This window comes from Scophthalmus maximus, chromosome 21 (genome assembly GCF_022379125.1).
Source record: "Scophthalmus maximus strain ysfricsl-2021 chromosome 21, ASM2237912v1, whole genome shotgun sequence".
Taxonomy (NCBI): domain Eukaryota; kingdom Metazoa; phylum Chordata; class Actinopteri; order Pleuronectiformes; family Scophthalmidae; genus Scophthalmus; species Scophthalmus maximus.
The window spans coordinates 326,380-344,856 of record NC_061535.1 but is presented as its reverse complement, the minus strand read 5'-3'; the positions used below and the strand labels follow the sequence as shown (position 1 = coordinate 344,856).

The 18,477-nt window shown below is 40.0% G+C and overlaps 1 protein-coding gene across 3 annotated transcripts in view; it reads left to right on the top strand.

Annotated features, from left to right (window-relative positions):
* Nucleotides 1-18,477, top strand: part of plxdc2b (plexin domain containing 2b) — a 109,976-nt gene that overhangs the window by 49,437 nt on the left and 42,062 nt on the right. For all 3 annotated transcript variants that reach the window (XM_035618888.1, XM_035618887.1, XM_035618889.1), the window contains 2 exons: nt 13,919-14,065; nt 16,027-16,096. In XM_035618888.1, the coding sequence (XP_035474781.1) occupies nt 13,919-14,065; nt 16,027-16,096 (217 nt within the window). The remainder of the gene's footprint in view (nt 1-13,918; nt 14,066-16,026; nt 16,097-18,477) is intronic.

Below are 18,477 nucleotides of genomic sequence, written 5' to 3'. Positions count from 1 at the left end.
AACTGGTGCTGTAACCATAATAATTTCCATTAAACCAATTTATCTATCAATATGCAGGTTTATAACAGTGGCCTTAACAACAGACTGTCTGGCCAGAGAGAGATGCAGTGTCACAGTCATTCAGGACTGCATCCCTCTCTGGATCATTAAACCAGATTAATGACCATAGCTTCAGTTGTTTACAGGTTGGATACTGTAGAATATTGGAACAGAAGAAACTGTGGGATCAAGTCATTGTCAATTTAAATCAGGTCTCATCACTGCTCCTTTTTTTCAGCAAGGTGAAGTTTGTGTTTGCCCAGACATGCTGTCAGTGATAGTTTGTGACTGCTAACTGTTAAAATGTGTTTTCAAAGTGCTGGTTCATAGAAGTTTGTCATGAACCCAACTTTAAAATTAGGCCACCAGGACATCCCAAGTATGTAGGATTATACACCTTTGATGTGTTTTACACTTCTATTCCAATAGGGATAAACCATTCTGCTGTTGGACTGGACTAAATCAATATCAGTCATTGCATCAAAAACTGCAGCTCCTTATTTTCATCTTTCATCATTTTCTGTGTCAACAGCTAGTCAGTGTGAAAAACCACCAGCATACCAAGCGAGCCAGCATGGGGTTATGACTTCAAGTTTGAGAAGCTCTACTTTAGAAGTTGCTACTGTACAGCTGTTTTGCGGCGACATCCCAAGTCTTATCTTTATGAGGAGTATAAATAAAACCACACATGCAGAGGCAGAGACTCGGATGATAAATTGTACAGACTACTCCTTTGTCAAATACTGTGTCATATTGCAAGTGCATCACTCGAGACAGACACATAACTCCTCATGTTGTGTCATTTACCAGCACAGCCTGTCCTGATAATTTAAACAATGTCTGACATGATTGGTTGTCAGGTTGCCAATAAAAGCACATGGTATACTGTTCTTTGGGGGGAGTCTCTCCATCCTGCAGCTGCTGTTTTGTATAGCTTGTGTTGATGTGAAGTAATAAGGTTTGTGGTTTATTACAGACAGTTGTTATTGGATGTGTAGAGATGTCTGGGCACTTCCAGCTCAGGAGGCTCCTTTAGGGTTACATGATATGCTACAGTAACAGTTTATTTGTGTATTTCTTAAGAGAGAAACACAAGCTGCTCAGCTTGCCAATTTTCATTACTTCACTTGTTTCGCTCTGCTACTTTTACACTTTTACACACACACCTTGTTCGAAATTCTTCCGTGAATGGAAATCATTATTTTCCCTTTATTTGTTTTGTGTCTCTGTTAGTCAAGTTTACTCAAAGATTCCCAGAGGCCAATTTGTTTGGAAAGACATGCTCACTGCCTTTATGCTGTTCAGTGTTTAAACTCTGAGGCTAAACCATCTGAGGCTAAACCTATCTGAAACAACGCAGAGCTGCTCTGCAGGTGAACTCATTGTTGTTAAAATTTCAGTCTTTGTCCGGTTTGGTTTGGTTATCAACTTTCTGACTAGGCACCGTTTTGTATCAGGAGGGTTGTAGACTTCTCTCAGTGGCTTGGCCAACGTGTTGGTGTGCAGTCTTTTCCTCAGTTGAACAAAAGGAGCAAAGTGATAGTGAGCTTGGGAATATATTGTGTAGCACTCTCTGTGTTCGTCTTTGTCCCTGTACATCAATTTTAAGCACAGCCAGACGTACACCTTCTATCTGAACCCATCAGAAAGCTTGTAAATCTAAATCAGGAGATGAACATCCAAAGAGCAGAGGAAGCTTTAAATTATATACCAGGTGCCTGGATTCTTCTCCTTAGACTATTTATTTAATCAATTCAATTAAATTTTATTTGTATAGCGCCAAATCACAACATACATTGTGTCAAGGCACTTTACATAGTGAGGTCAATTTTACCATATTACAGGGAAAACCCAACAAATCCCCCAATGGGCAAGCACCAGGCGACTGTGGATGAGAAAAAACTCCCTTTTAACAAGAAGAAATCTCTGGCAGAGCCTGGCAGAGCCAGACTCAGTTCTAAGCGGCATCTGTCTCGACAGGTTGGGGTGAGGAGAAAAATGGGGGAGAGAGGAGAGGTGGGCAGAAAGAGGGGGAGAGGAGACACAGGAGAAGAGCAGAGAGAGAGAGAGAGATTTTGATTTTTGAAATCAACTTTTACTAGGCATGTTTTTTCTCAACTGTACACAGTGTACCAAGTAATTTCCTAATAAATTATTTAAAAAAAAACATTTCAAAAAAATAAATAGGTAATGAGGTAATTTGCATAAATGAGTTTCCCAGCTGTGACAGAACACAAACTGTTATTAAAGCACCACAGATCTTTAAAAGAGTCAAGGTCACCTGCTGTTCTGTATAAAATAAAATAAACCAACAGTCAGGTTGACACAGACAGGGACCGACTCAACATGGAGGTTTCCCTCCACCTTCCTCTTTCTGCTGACGTACATCGCCATCTTGGCCTGCCCTAAAACGAAGTTTAAAAGTTGGCTCTTCTTTTTGTGTTGGCGAGTGTAAAAAAAAACACTAATAAAAACCTGCTTACTAAAAACCGAACAGAAACAGCGCTGACAGATGGTGACACTCATAAAAACAGTGAAAAATAGTCTCTCTTAAGCCACAGAATGGGCATTTCTCCTCCATAGCTTGATTTATAATGGACACGAAAGAGTTCACTGCCATTATACCGTGGAGTATCCTCCACTGTAAGTCCCCATGCCTCTTGTATAGTGGAGTTTTGTATAAAGACCTCCACTGGGGTCTGGATCCCAGTGGAGGTCAGCCCTAAGTATCCCCTCCACGCAGTGTCAGTCCGTCCGTTCAGTTTTTTTCTGTTCAACACTTTTACCAAAATTTTATAAAAGTTTTTCGCCAATCCTCCCTCCAGGGAGACCGGGTTTACTGGATCTAAAAGAGGACCAGAGTAATCCTTAAAATCCACAGCCAGAAAAGTGGCAGGGAAAGGGTCTTCTGTGTTTGGCGACGATACATCGGTGAACGTTTTTAAAAGCAGGAAGTCTTGATCTGTCAGTTTTTCATTCCAGTAATCAAGCTCAGTGGGTCCTCCAGCAGGGGCCCGCCAATCTCTACCACCTGGCCCAGCATGGAAACCCTCACAGTCTACAGCAGTCTGGACAATATGGCCCCTGCCCAGTTGGGATGGTTCAGTACAGTCCCATACAGGACGGGCTCGTGCAGCAGCCAGTGCAGGGAGTCCCCCTGCTGCTTTCTCTCCTAATTAAACAGGTTCCAGACAATAAAAACACTTTTATAAAACCATGAAGAGATGATGCAAAAATCTTATTGTCATCCATTAAAAACAGACTTAAATCAAGACCCAGGCTATTAAAATGCCTCAGGATACACTGGGATAAAGGTCTCCACAGAGTGTCCTCTGACCCAGTCAGTAGCCTTTTGATAAATTGGAGTCGGAAGGCAGAGCCCCTGCTGGCCAGATGGACCAGGCCCTGGCCTCCCTCCTCCTTCGGAAGGAAAAGGACACTCTGTGGGACCCAGTGCATCCTGGCCCAAAAAAATCGACTAAAACCCGCTGTACCTCTACCAGGAGAGAAACTGGAGGATCGACACAGTACAGCCGGTGCCACAGGGCAGACAAGACCAAGTTGTTTAAAATCAGGGTGCGACCTCTGTATGACATGTTAGGTGACAGCCATTTCCATTTACTGAGGCGCCCCTTCACCTTTTCAACCACATCATTCCAGTTTTTCTTTTTGTAGGTCTCGTCCCCCAGAAAGACCCCAAGGTACTTGAGTCCACCTTTTTTCCAGACTAAGCCCCCCGGCAGTCTGGGGCAAACCCCCAGCTCTTCCACGACCATCAGAGCCTCGCTTTTCCCCCAGTTCACCTTCGCTGAAGAAATAAAACCAAAGTCCTTCACAGTATCAGATAAAACATCAATGTCCTTTTGTGTATTGACCAATACAATAAGGTCATCTGCATATACAGATAGTTTAAAAGACACATCACACTCGGGGAAAGACACGCCGTTCAAATTGTTCCTGAGTTTATGGAGCAAGGGTTTGATGGCCAAGGAGTACAACATGCCAGAGAGAGAGCAGCCCTGCCTTACCCCTCTCTGGACGTCAAACGGAGCTCTGCAATGTCACTATAGAGAACCCGGATCATGGCTATAAAACCTGGGTTGAACCCAAAAGCAGCCAGAGTCTGCCATAAATACTGACGTTCAACCCGGTCGAAAGCCTTTTCCTGATTTATGGAAATAAGACCAGTTTCTACAGCCAATGAACTGGAGAGGTCCAAAACATCACAAATCAAAGTGACATTGTCACTGATGAGTCTGCTGGCCACACAGTAAGTCTGGTCATGGTGGATGACTGACACCATCACCTCCCTCAGTCTCAGGGCTAGAGCTTTGGACAGGATTTTATAATCTGTGCACAGCAGCGAGACCGGCCTCCAGTTTTTCAGGTACTGTAGGTCTCCCTTCTTCGGCAGCAGGGTGATGACAGCCCTCCTGCAGCTGAGAGGGAGTCTTCCCTTTTGGAGATTTTAGTTCAGTACCTCGAGCAGGTCCTGTCCTATGATGGACCAGAAGGACTTGTAGAAGTCGACAGGAAGGCCGTCCATCCCCAGAGATCTGCCGTTCTGCTCATGGCAGTGAGAAGCTCTTGCAGAGTCAACTCAGCTTCCAGCTGGGGATTTGCCTCTGTACTGACCTGAGGGAGACCACAAACGAAGCTACTATGCACATCAGGATTATTTGACCACTCACTCTTGAAAAGGTCTCTGTAGAAACCGGCAGCAAACTTTCTGATCTCAGATGAGTCTGAGACTTCAGAGCCGCTACCCGTTCGTAAAGAATGAATGATCTTCCTTTGTCCATTTTTTTGCTCCAGCCCAAAGAAAAACTGGGAGGGAGCGTCCATCTGTGAGATGTTCATAAAACGTGACCGGACCAGAGCTCCCTGTGCTGAAACGCCCAGCAGATTGGCTATGGCCGATTGTTTGGACTTGAGGGACTTAATATGCTCTCGATCTCCTGTAGAAGCTGCTACAGACTGTAGTTCTCCTACCTGTCTCTCCAGATCCTTCATTGACCAGGTTAAGTCTCTTGTGACATTGCGAGTGAACTGCTGGCAAAATTGTTTAATTTGTGTTTTGCCAAAGTCCCACCACTGCTGAATGCTGGGAAAGGCAGGCCTGGTCTCTCTGTGGGAAAACCAAAAGAACTTAAAAGCAGTTCTAAAAGAGCCGTGTTGAAAATGCCAATAGGCGCTCTTTAAATGAACATTTTTTATAAAAACGGAGCAGGAGACAAGACAGTGATCAGTGAAACCCACAGGCTGAACAAAACACCTTTTACAAATATTAAAATGGTGTTTAAAGCAATATAGGCGGTCCAGTCTGGCCAAAGTTAAAAGGTTTCCCCTTGAGTGGCTCCAGGTGTACTGTCTGTGATTACTGTTAAAAACCTTCCACAGGTCAGACAGCTCATGTTCTTCTACCAGCTGTCTGATCCTGTGGGATGAAGCAGGATGTGGTTCAGGATGATTCCTGTCTAGGTTCGGATTTACTGTACAGTTAAAATCGCCCGCTAAAAACATAAAATCCTTACTACCACAAGCTGTAACAGTATCACTTAAAATGTTTAAAAACAGGTCTCTTTCCACCCCATTGGTGGGCGCGTACACATTTAAAAACACAAGCTTGACATTTTCGTATTCAGCTATGACTTTCAATAAAACACCGGAATTACTTCTTCAATTACACATGAAACAGGTAAAAAACTTTTGGCAAATAAAATCCCCACCCCTCCACTCAGACTGGACTTGTGGCTTAAAACAACCTCCCCGTTAAAAGCCATCCTCGGGTCACTTTTGTTATCTGGTTTGCTGTGGGTTTCCTGTACAAACATCACGTCTACTTTCTTCACCTGAGCTTAAAAAGAGAAGCTCTTTTAAAAACAGCCCTGGCTCCATTCAGGTTTAAAGTGCTGATATTAAAATCACACATTGGTGGAGGGAAGTTTAAAAAGAAAGCAACAATGATAAAACATGTCAATAAGTAAAAGAACAAGGTCTTATGTTTAAAACTCATCTTCATCAATGATGATTTGTGCTTTCACTCTCACCAGCATTTTTTTGAGGCAATATATTTCCTTGTCTTTGAGTGGCTCCTCAGTCTTCCCAGTCTTCCTGGTGAGAGGCCGAGCAGACTGAATGAACAGTCTTAGGTTATTAAAATGATCTTCTACTACGGGACGTCTAGCTCCCTTTGTGACCTCTAAAAAAGTTTTAATGCTTTCCGGTGAGTAGAGACTCTGCTGCTCCTCTTGAGTCATGCAGAAGTCACTCTCTGAATCTGCTGCAACTTTTGACTCTTTTACAACAGTTTTTTGGGGTTTAGTGTTTGACTGCACCGCTTCAGAGTTTTTCCTCTTTTGGGATATTTTCATGAGGTCGTCATCGGAAATGTCCTCGTTCATTATATCTTAATTGACTCGTTTTCAGTATTATCCATGATGTCATCACTTTCTTTGTTTTGCTCATCTTGAGCCACTTTCTGTTTCACAGCTCCGGGGTGGGCTTTTTTTATTATCTGTTTCTGCCCTTTACATGTCTCAGAACCAGAGCATGAGGGGGGGTCACTGCTCACACGATCCCCAAAGGCCTGTTTGCATTTCAAGGCCAATGCCATGTCATTACAGCACTGCCACTTTATCACCACCTCCAAAAATATAGTCCAGAGTGTCCAAGTTCAGAAAGAGGCAAGGTGTTGTACAGTGTAATAGCTTGTGGAAGGAAAGATTTCTGATAAGAACCGGAATCGATTTAAACGATTTAACATTTAACAAATATTTAGAAGTGAAAGTACATCTAAGCCCGAAGCCCCTTGTTATTGTACAGCATTAAAAAAGCCCTACTCTCCTACTATTTGAAATATGTCCTATAGTGTAGTATAACAGTTAAGAGTACAGTAACATCTACCTTGCAGTTAATATACCGTGATATATACTGTTACCGTCCGTGCTTTAAGTTTTACCACTCCAAACTGGGCTGGTTTAAGTTCACTGACATTATGCTGGTCTGGCAGCAGGTCCTAACGTTAGCTAATGTCAGCTATCGTAGCTAGCTTTTGTGGAAAAACAACGGCAGGGAGAAACATGGTTTTCACCAACTGCTGGTATTGGGGGAGTGAAATGACCATGTGGGTGCTGGTCCTTAAATCAGAGAAAATAATTAATTTGATTGGGTTGAGGGTGGATCACACCCGATTTGGATGGTGTCAGTGCCTATACGCGCACCTCTAGTGTGTACTTACTTTGGCTCCTGGAGGTGAAGCATCCAATCCGTTTCCTTAGCTAGATGACCGATTCTCCAGCAGGTACCGTCAATGCTAATAAAAGAGAGCCAGGTCATTATTTCCACTAGAGATTCATCAGGATATTTTTTTATATGAAAGTGAAATTTCATAATAATCACTCACTTCAGGTTCGTAAAAGAGCTCCGAGCCTCCTCCGGCAGTTGGCACATGTACAGCAGGGCCCATATTAGTCACTTTAGCACCTTCAAAGTATTCTCAAATCCCAGAGAACAGTCTTGATAACACACCAATGAAACAGAACAGGTCTTCTCAGCAATAGAATATCTTAAAACAATTAAAGTTTTTTACTAGCTTCACATGGCCCACGTTAGCATTTAAGCTCGCAGCCTTTTATCGCTAACACTTTTAGCATAAGTCAATGGAGTTTAACATAGCGGACATTTTCTCTACTAAACTACAAGCTAGATACTGACTCACCAGTACAATGACACTAGCTTGGGACACGGACAGTATGAATCACCACGTTACCACAATATTACATTAAAATGAATTACTCCATTGTTTAGCTGAGTTTCTTACCACTTCAGTTAACACACCCTGCACTCATCAAGGTTGAGCTAGGACTGTCGTTATGACCTTTCACCTTCACTGGCGTGACCAGTCAGTAGACTGTCGGGAGGCGGGCTTAAGCTTTTGATTGGCTAAAGTTAAAGAGAATTTGAATTCATTAGCTGTTGGCCAAGCTTATCAACAAAACACTTTCTTTTCACCAGCTAAGCAATTTGAAACATTTACATTTTTAATATGTAATTAATGTTTATTTCAGGGGAACAGAACATTAGATTTCACCACTCTGGGCTACATAATGATTCTTACAAATGAAACTCACCTTCTGAACATCCCCGCTGAGAGCCTGTGGCATTTGTCTGCATTTGTTTGGCGGCAAATTTGAATGTATGAACAGTGGCTGTGTCCGAAATCACGCACTCATTCACTATCCCCAACTCAATATCAAGTGAAAAATTCATATATTATATCTATAAAAAAACAGTTTGGCTGCATCACTTCCTAGCTACTTTTCATCTGTAGATAGAACTACAGGGAGATGCACCATCCGTTACAACATTGTGCCACACAGCAGAAATTTTGTATCCAGAATTAAAAAGTTTGAATTTAAAAGTTTGCATAAATATAAAACTAATAAGATTTACCTTAAAATTTACAGATAAAAACATTGAATTGTCAATATGGACATAAACCTTCCTTTAATGAGACATATTTAATTACAGACAATTATTGTCATTTTACCTTAATTTGTACGTAACTTGAGGAAGTAGAAAAAAATACTATAGACGTAATGAAGTAATTTGTCTGTACAAAAATGGGAAATAAATGTAATTTGTCATTATTGGCAAAATACTTAAAATAACAGTTGGGTTGTTAATTTACATATAATGTCTGTAATTTTACAGACTTTTGCATACAATTTTAAAATATAGAGTTATAGAGTTTGAACGTAAAAGTACAGTGTAACTATAAACTTTATCAAAGAGGTTTTAAGTTTAACTTTAAATGTGGAGAGGGTATCTGCCTCCTTGACACAAACTGGTAGCTGGTTACCATCCAAGGTAACTATATGATCAGATAATTATTTACTTTACTCTCTCATATTTGCATTGTTTTCAAAATAGTTACTTTATTTTTATTCATCTAAATCAGCCTCTGATCACATTGCTTACAAATTAAAGGAGTGATCCAAATGTTTTGCAGTACTTAATTCGCCATGGGTTATAATGTTGTTGTACTAGTTGCTAATGAAGCTGCTCTTCATGGGTCTTCTCAGCTCTACAAGAACCAAGATCCATCCTGAGATCTGACTCAAGTCAAGTACAGATTATACTCAAATTTAATTTGTGGGGTTATTTATTTATTGGAATTTCATTAAAGGTGAAAAAAGGACTATTTATAAATAAGCCTTTGAAGCACATAAACATTGTGATTTTACATTTGTCGGTATATTGATGCTCTTTTTTCCTAACTGTAGCACTAGAGCTGATTAGTCGATGACGAGGCAATCTACAGTAAAGTAATTTGATACCAATACTCCTAATGAAACCATAATGAAAAGTTATCTGGATTTCATACTGGAGTTCATACCTGTTAACTGGAATCATAAAATATTGTGGTGCAGCTCAGACCAGTATGTTGTCATTTCACATAGGCTTTTACCACTGAATCCCATCAAGCTGCTTCAACTGGCAGGCAGGGGAGCAGAGCAATGAATAATGGATCAAAGACATTATCAACTGATCAAGAGCTGTGCACATGAGTGATGGCGTTCTTTTAATGCTTTTTCAAACAGACTGCAGTCTGATTTAACTGTTTACTCTTCTCTCTCTCTCTCTCTCTCTCTCTCTCTCTCTCTCTCTCTCTCTCTCTCTCTCTCTCTCTCTCTGTGTGTGTGTGTGTGTGTGTGTGTGTGTGTGTGTGTGTGTGTGTGTGTGTGTGTGTGTGTGTGTGTGTGTGTGTGTGTGTGTGTGTGTGTGTGTGTGTGTGTGTGTGTGTGTGTGTGTGTGTGTGTGTGTGTGTGTGTGTGTGTGTGTGTGTGTGTTTGTCCATGTGGGTATGTGCAGCGTCTTAGGAAAATGAAGGCTGGCTGACAAGCAGCTTTATCCCAACACATTGGAACATTTATTTAAAGCTCATGAAAGTGCTCCTTGCACTTTCATGATGGTTTATTTTCTCAGGAGCAAAGACATAGTTGCGTTTCAGGGATTATAGTTCACAGTACTATTGCTTTATTTTTCTGACAAACATCAGTGAGCCACAGCCATAGCTACCTCACCAGTTAAAGCTTTAACATAAATTTTAAAACAACGCATTTCCTATTAGTAAAACACCCAGAATAATCAAATAAATGTGACGCAATAAATTCCTTTAATTCAGGGTCACTCCTGTATTAAGGAGCTATTTAGATGTGAAAACATTTTGCCCAAGACATTCAGGCCTCAATATAATGCAATATTGATGTGGTGAGCAGCTTGAGCAAACTCAAACAGAGATGAGAGTTATTCGGGAATAGGTTTTGAACACTGAATGAATCATTTCTGCATTTTTGTTTCTGTGCTCTACAGAATATGATCCATAGTTATCAGCAAGTTTTGTCTCCTCCTTCCCTTCTAACACTTTCTCAGTATATGAAGGACAGATGCAAATTCCCTACTGCAACTGAGTGGCAAGGTTACAGTTCCCCTCTCCTTTAGCTCATTCATCATGTGGCTATCGTTTATTAGTCTCCTTTGAGATTTTTTCACTGCAGCTGTAGAGTCTGTGAGGGTCAATTTGAACTTACCCGACTAAAGTTGTTTATTTGTGTGTTTTAACTGGAATGAACATATATCTTACTTTAACAAGACTTATGTATTCAAAATAAAGCAAAAATACTTGCAAATACTTAAAAAATGGCTGGTCCATGTTTTTATTAAGTAGATTTTTAAATGTATGTGCTTGCAGTAGTAATGCATTTTTAATGTGGGTATAACACTGGTATTTTAGGAAGGTTGATTTCCCTTTTTTTAATATAACACATCACAAATATACTGGCAATCTACTATATGTTGCATTGAAAATCTTTTTTGAAAGCTCTGCAAAAAAAATATTTTACATTCTAAATAGATTGCATAAAATACTTGTTTCAGACATTTTCATCATGCTTATTATAAATTTCAAATAAAGGACAAAAGGGCCTCAAATACCATGAACAGTGTTTAAGAAATAGTAATCTTTTTAGACATATTTTCCTTCATTTTATAGTGGACATTATAGAGGTGACAGGAATGAGAGGAGAGAAGAGGGAGGGCATGAAATAAAGGTCTCAAACCAGACTCAAACTGTGGATGTTGCAATTACATGATCATCATCTTTTATCCTCCAGTAGCTCACCAGGAGGCCGGCCTAACACAACCTTTTAACAAAAGCCAAGACATCACCAGTCACAACCACATGTATATTTACATGATTCCTAGCTGATGTACACCCAACCACATCAAGCTTTAGATGTACTGATTCTCAGCTCAGGTAGAACAGAGATGTTATTCACTGTAGAAGATCTTTCAATAAATTCATTTGAAATGTTCTGCACAGCTCTTTGTGGACGATTTGTGTACAGAATAATTAAACTTTTGTAAACTTACGAATTAATTTTACAGCTCAGTTCTTTTCCCTGCCACTGAAAAAATTAATACAGCTGTCATCCACTTTGGATTTTGCTTAATAAACTCCATTTGCTGATGTGGTTTTTTTTTTTCTTAAAATGCAAGTATGTATTTTAAGATTCCTTGCCTGTAACTTGTAAAAAATATGTCTACGGTCACATTCATAGAGCACTTCTATACACTGCTCTTTTTCTATCACTCATCATTAATACACTTTCTGGTTAGTGGACAACCCTCTCTATCTCCAGAGCCACAGTCGCCCAAAGTTTGTTTTTGAAGCAAATTTTTTCGTTTTGTTGTAATTATGGATGAATGATATTATAAAATACAAATTCAAAAGTTATCTGTGTAAGCTGTCTCAGCCTGATAATCAGACTGAGCTGCTTTTTCATTTTGTTTCATTTATTCAGACTGTCATGTTGTGTTGTTATGTTGTTAAGCCCATTTTACAGTTGACTAGAAGCAGTGATCAATTGCAAGCATTTACATCAGGTGACAAAATACTGTCATGAAAAGTACTGACAATACAACAGCATATCTAGTAAACATCCACATTTGTACCAAGCTATTTGCTGGCCCTTATTACGACTTGGATGTTGACGTTGACACTGTTTGCAAGTGGGAAACTGGTAATTATTGTAACTCAGATAATGCGGCATAAATCCCACCTTCTAATTTCTAATTGGTTGACTCCTCCAGCCAAACAGATGTAAATGGACACAGTGCCAAACCCACAGCAAATGATTTCACGGAACCAATCTGAGATGTGAGCAGCAGTTCCGCAGCAGTTAACATTTTGGTGCTGGTATTCAAATCTGTTGTCTAAGAGAATAGAAGCTGCTTGGCTTTGCGTGTGAATTAAATTTATACCTCCGTCAGCACGACTATGTTTTTGCCCCTCTCAGTTTGTTTGTTTGTTGGTTTGTGTGTTTCTTTGATTGTTTGTCAGGAGGATTATGGCATCTGTGGTTCAGGAGGTAGAGAGGTTGTCCACAAGCCAGAAGGTCGGTGGTTAGATCCCCACTTCTCCAAGTCAGCATGCTGAAGTGTCCTTGAGCAAGACATTTAACCCTAAATTGAATGTGACAGAAAAAGCATGGTAAATAGCAGCACTATATGTGTGTGAATGGGTGAATGTGACGTGTACTGTAAAAACACTTTGACTGGTAGATAAGACCAGTGATGATTTGTACGCAGCCTTGCATTTGTGTCTACACTTTTCACAAATCCCCTTGTTTTCTATTCTGAAAGTAATGTGCTGACTAAGACTGCCCTGACACGATTTGTCTGCACTGTAAGCTGTGATGAAAGGCTTCTAGCAATGTTTGTTCAAATCTACAAAATAATCAAAAGTAACACCACCAACATGGCTGAACTCCATTTGGGATTTTGATATTCATCAGTCCCTCGGTGGCTCTGCTAAGCCTGAAACAAGATCTCGGTCTTATATAACAGGCTGAATAGTGAGTAGATGTATTATGTTTCATCATTCCAAGGGAAATATGAATCCTTGAAAAAAAAAAAAAAAGGCCTTTTGACAACCAAAGCACTGTAGCTCAGAATTATACCACTAATACCGTATATCAAAGTATCTACAGAGCTGTGTGAGTTCTTATTAGTGAGATCACAGTCAGGCATAGTGTTTACTTCCTCCGACTATACAGTCTATGCTCCCCACCTAGCAAACCATTAACATTAACAATATTTTAGATGAAAGCCACAGCTTTAAGGTGTCTCATTTAAACCCAGAGGGAGACGAGCAACATGAGGCCTAAGACACAAGCATTCTTCCTAATTCTGTACAGGAAACATAAAAGCAGACCGGCTTCTCCCACATGGCTCATAAAAGTCCACCAATGTTTCTGATATAAAAATCAATGTTGACTTTGCAGTCTGGCTGGGATTTTTTAACAGGGGAAGAAGTTGATTGGCTTCTTGGTTTTTTTTATTTGATTAGGAGACATTAAAACCACTTCCTGTGCTGAATGGGCTCTAATGAAAACTAGGGTAGAATGAGAGGATAAAGAGAATGCACACACAGCACACTGGAAATGAAATGTACTGTCATTTGATCTGATTTAACAGTTAATTTTTTTAGGAGAAACAGATTTTCCATACCTTGTGTAAACATTTTCTTTGTGTTGAGGTTTAACCATTTTTTTGAAATAGCAGCTTACAGTGTATTACTTTGTTTTGAATTTGATTTTAGTGGAACGATTAGCTGCAGGATGTCTCTTCGTTTATTGTCTCTACAGATGCAGTCCAATGAGGCAACAGACTCCATCAGTGTAATTCACAGAGCAACACAGAAATATCCACTCTGTCCTTCAAGCTATATTACAGCCCTCTGCTACACGGCGTCACAGTCTTTATATTGAAACCAAACTTGCTCACAGGATGCACTTTGTCTGTCTTTTTACAGGAGGACACAGATCACAACTACTACACATCTAAAACATATGAGCCGTCAGAACCAATGAGCAAGGACTTGTGGGTTAATATCGAACAGATGGATAAGGGAAAAGTGAAGATCCACGGCATTCTGTCCAACACACACAGACAAGCAGCGGTAAGCCAAACTTAAAAACATCACAGGAGATTTACTTTGTGCTGAATTTAAGACTTGAGTATTTGCATTGTAAACGTGTACCTTGGTTTGGACTTGTGTTTTGGCAAAATTTAAAGAATTAAGGAAAAGAGATAAGTACGACAGCATACTAGGGCCATTGTAGAAAAAAAGAATATGGAGGAGGGTATTATTCCGAGGAATAAACACAGAATTTATGACATTAAAGTCTTAAATTTGCAAGGAAAAAAACTTGGATATTCTCTGAGAAAAAACTCGCAAAATTTACGGGAAAGAACTCGCAAAAAAATAACACAAGCAGGTGATCCATGTGAGCTGCATGGTGATGAAGTCACTCAAGGCAGCAGCAGGCTGGGCAACCGGCAGCAGGGCAGTTGCAGACTTTGAAAAGAAAAGCAAAAAGAGAAAGCACCCTGGGTGAACAATAGCTGGCAAGGAGATAGAATAGAGTCCCACATTGTGCATTCTGCTCCTCTACCTTCAGTCAGGTAATGATGGATTGAACCGTATAGCTTGCTTCGAGCAAGCTATTCTTTTTAGCCATAGAAGGTCCTGGCTAAAAGGCAAGTCTTTTCTTTTAAATAGTTTAGGGGGGGTGTGGGAGGTTTCTCTGATCTAATCTTAATCTGAAAGAGTCAATGAGGGAATTTCCCAATCCAATGGACAGCCATGCAATTCAGAGTCAATAGTTTTCCAGATAGTTGCAATTTGCGAGAAGAAGGTAAAACCATCTGTGATGAAGTTCACCCACCGTGTCAGCAGATTTACGTTTTAAACAAATCGTTTATTATTATGGCAGTAAAAGTTCTGAGAAACTTCATAAAACTCTGGGTGCTGGAACGGGACTGCAGAAAGCCTCTGTGCTGCTCCCTGGCACGGCTGTCTGCCCGAGCTTTGGCCCTGACACTGAAAGAAATTGGCCAGTAAGGTTGTGAAACAAAACACAGCGCAGAGGTCAGCTTCATCACAGGATTGTGCCAAACTTAAGCTCTGGATCGGCTTCGTAGTTGGTGAGATTCACTGTGGTTGGCCACAGGATTTCTCCCCCTGGCAAAATCTAGGATAAAATGTAATAGCTCCATGTTTACTCTAGACTGTCCATTACATTTTTTGGCTGTGGTACGATGTGAAAGTAACATATTCAGTCCAGGGATAAAGTAATTAGCACACAAACCATTGTTTGGGGTAATGTGCATGAACACATTGTTGTTAGAGTGATTTTATAATACGTAATTTCTTACAATCCTTTTTATCATGTGTTCAATGTCATTAACATATTTATGAATAGTATGAGCACATTAATATAAACCCATGTCTACCTGTGAAAGGAAAATAGAGATTAAAAGCTTTAAGTATAAATTATGTGATACTAAGACAAAACCTTTTACTGAGTTATTTAAGTCCATGTCAGAAATCATGACAAAGAATTGGAGATACCTCATATTCGACATAGTAGATGTAACGTGTGAATGGGAGTATGTCATTTACCGTCTAAGAGTTGTAATTTTGAAAGCCTTGGCCATACTTGCAGGATGACACAGATGTCCAAATGCTTCTATGCATATATTAAAATCAGGGGTCTACACAGGCAGAGACGTTCCACACATTCATTCTATAAAACATGATGAACAGCTCCTGTGTTGTATTTGGCTACCAAGTAAAGGAGAAAAAAGAAAACAAAAGAAAACCTTGTTTCTCCTGCATCTGTAATGCCTGCCTGAAGAGAATTCCCCTAGAGATGATAATAAAAAAGTTGAAGATGAATTCAATCTAATCTGTTTTAGATTCCTGCTTTGAATGATCAGTGACAACGTACAGCACACTGGGTGCCTCTGTGTTTTCTTTCCATATTTTCCTACTGATTTAAATCCTCTTGTTTTTAAAGATGAGAACTGTCTCTTCTCTGATCCTCGCCTTACCTCTGTCTGTTTTTCCCCTCACAGAGAGTAAATCTGTCCTTCGATTTCCCTTTTTATGGACATTTCCTGCGTGAAATCACCGTGGCAACTGGTGGTAAGTGAACACTGTTCTTGGACTCTGCTCTCTCAATAGTAGTTATTGGTGTTATTATTGGATATACAGTATGTGGTTGGCATAATAGACTCTACACAGACAGTTTTAATTGCTGCAGGGTTTTGAGCAGGGTTGTGGTAAGACTTAGTCTGAAATTAGTCTGGAGTATAGAGGCATTTATGAAATGGAGAAGAAAGAGAGTATTTGTAAAAAAAATTGTGCCTAAATGTGTCCTTGTGACGTGAGTGGGTGGTGGCCACTGTACAAGGAGATCTCACCGCTGAATACTGAAATGGACCAAACAATGATTTATTTCTTTAGATGGTGTATCTGGAAAACTAAATAACGAGACTCAGAGTTGAAGAGGCTTGTCTGGCACAAACCACAGTACAAAACCACCAGCAGCACTCTGCCAGCCAACCGTTCAGGCTGATACGAGATAATTTACAGCTCTCACCTCCACAGGATAGTCTTCTAGACATAGGGATAAAAAAACAAACCGCTCCACACAAGACTTAGCTGGAAGAGAGACCAGACCAATGGGTTTGGACTGGAAACAGTCGTCCCTCTGCCAAGTGGTCTAGCACACCCTGATAGACACGGTTAAGGAGGTGGGGGTATCAGAGGATGTGTATGTGTGGGTTAGACACGTAACTCAGCAGACTTGTCTGCCAGAGTGAGCAAAACAATTTTCCACTTGAGTCTTGACGGCAAAACCACAATACCCCAACCAGCTATTATCATATCAAAGACGAAAGCTCTGCTCTTTCAGCTATTTCAGAGATGCTGTGCTGTGTTTAACTGCCACTGGAGTAATAAGGAGTCTCTTTTCATCATTATCATCACCGTCTCATTTTCCCACTTGGGCTTCGATCACTGGCAAAGTTGAGTTGAGCTGGTTTTGGAAACATTCTGGACGATAGTGACGAGGAACCTTAACCTTACCTTAACACTACAAATACATTGCTTGACAATGTCAGTTCAATAGGCTACAGCTGCTTAGAAGTTCTAACAATAAATAAAAGAGATAGAATACATACAATACGTTCCTAAGAATGTGGTGAGAATATATGGACACTGGCGACAAAGGGAATATTTTTTATAAATTGTGGACAGTAAAATTACAGAAATTCAGATTTCCTGAGTTTGCAGTGACTGTCAACATAACACTGTCTTGTGGTGAACTGACTGTTTGTTTGTAGTCATCAGAGAGTCTACTTCAAGTTGAAGAATGTGTGAAGGGCCTTGCATGTACACATTGAGGATATCAGTGATGATATATGATCGGACCACCGTCAGCTGTGTGGATTGCTGTCCAGTTGTGGTATGCTGTTTACAGAGCCATGCTGTCACTTCTTTACAACCAAAGCTTAAACATTTTCAGAAAACACCAGAACTTGTTTATCAAATCATAGTTATTAAAATAGTTTCACAGCAGATTTTTGATCACTGGAATTAGTTTATAGGTTACCAAATACATAACATGTGTGAAGCACAAAGGTAAAAGACATGAAATGGGCTCAGACTGCCCACCATTCCTTAGAGACTATTTGTCTTCACGAGGGCCAAGAATCACTTAAAGTGGTGCAAGATAAATCAGAAGGTTCATGGGCTGATTAGTAAAATAGGAACAATTTCTGCTTTACAAATTATCTTTATTATTTCAGAGTTTTCTCAAATCTTGGCTCTTTTGTGCTGAAATATTGGATTGGACGCTTTAGGCCTTTAAACACTTAAATCGAAACCACCAGAAACTCTATTTTGGTTAAAGTGCTCATAGCTCATATAGGCATACGTATGCAGCCATGACAAGCAACTCTGTCTCACAGAAATTAAATTTCTACACTATTTGCAACAACAAGAAGAGAGAAATGTAATGCCACCTGAACTCTTAATAACGTGTGGGTTAGCACCCTACGTAGTTGAAAAAAACATTGTCTTCGAACATTATCCAAGCAAATGTTTTCCTTCACAATGCATATGGCAATATATTTATAGTACACATCATTTGTAGAAGACAGAGTTGACATGCAGTAAGGAGCCATTTCCATAGAATAAAAAAGTCATTTTGTTCAGTGAGTGGGCAAATCCAGCAAGAATCTTTTTTCTGTTCAGGCATCTCTACCAATTTATAAAAAACAAAAAAAACAACAGAAAACTTTTTAAAAAGTGTGATAAAGTGTGTTAAAACTCTTCCCGGCCTCAGAACAGCTGTGATAAACAGAAAATATCCTGTAAATTAAACACAGCACAGTATGAAGGAACAACGACCAATCAAAACACAATGTCCAATAAAGTGAAGCTTTAGTCTAGTTGGACTGTTAATTCCCACTCATGTTTTCCTGGACATGCACAGCCCAGCTCTTTTGGTTAGCAGCACA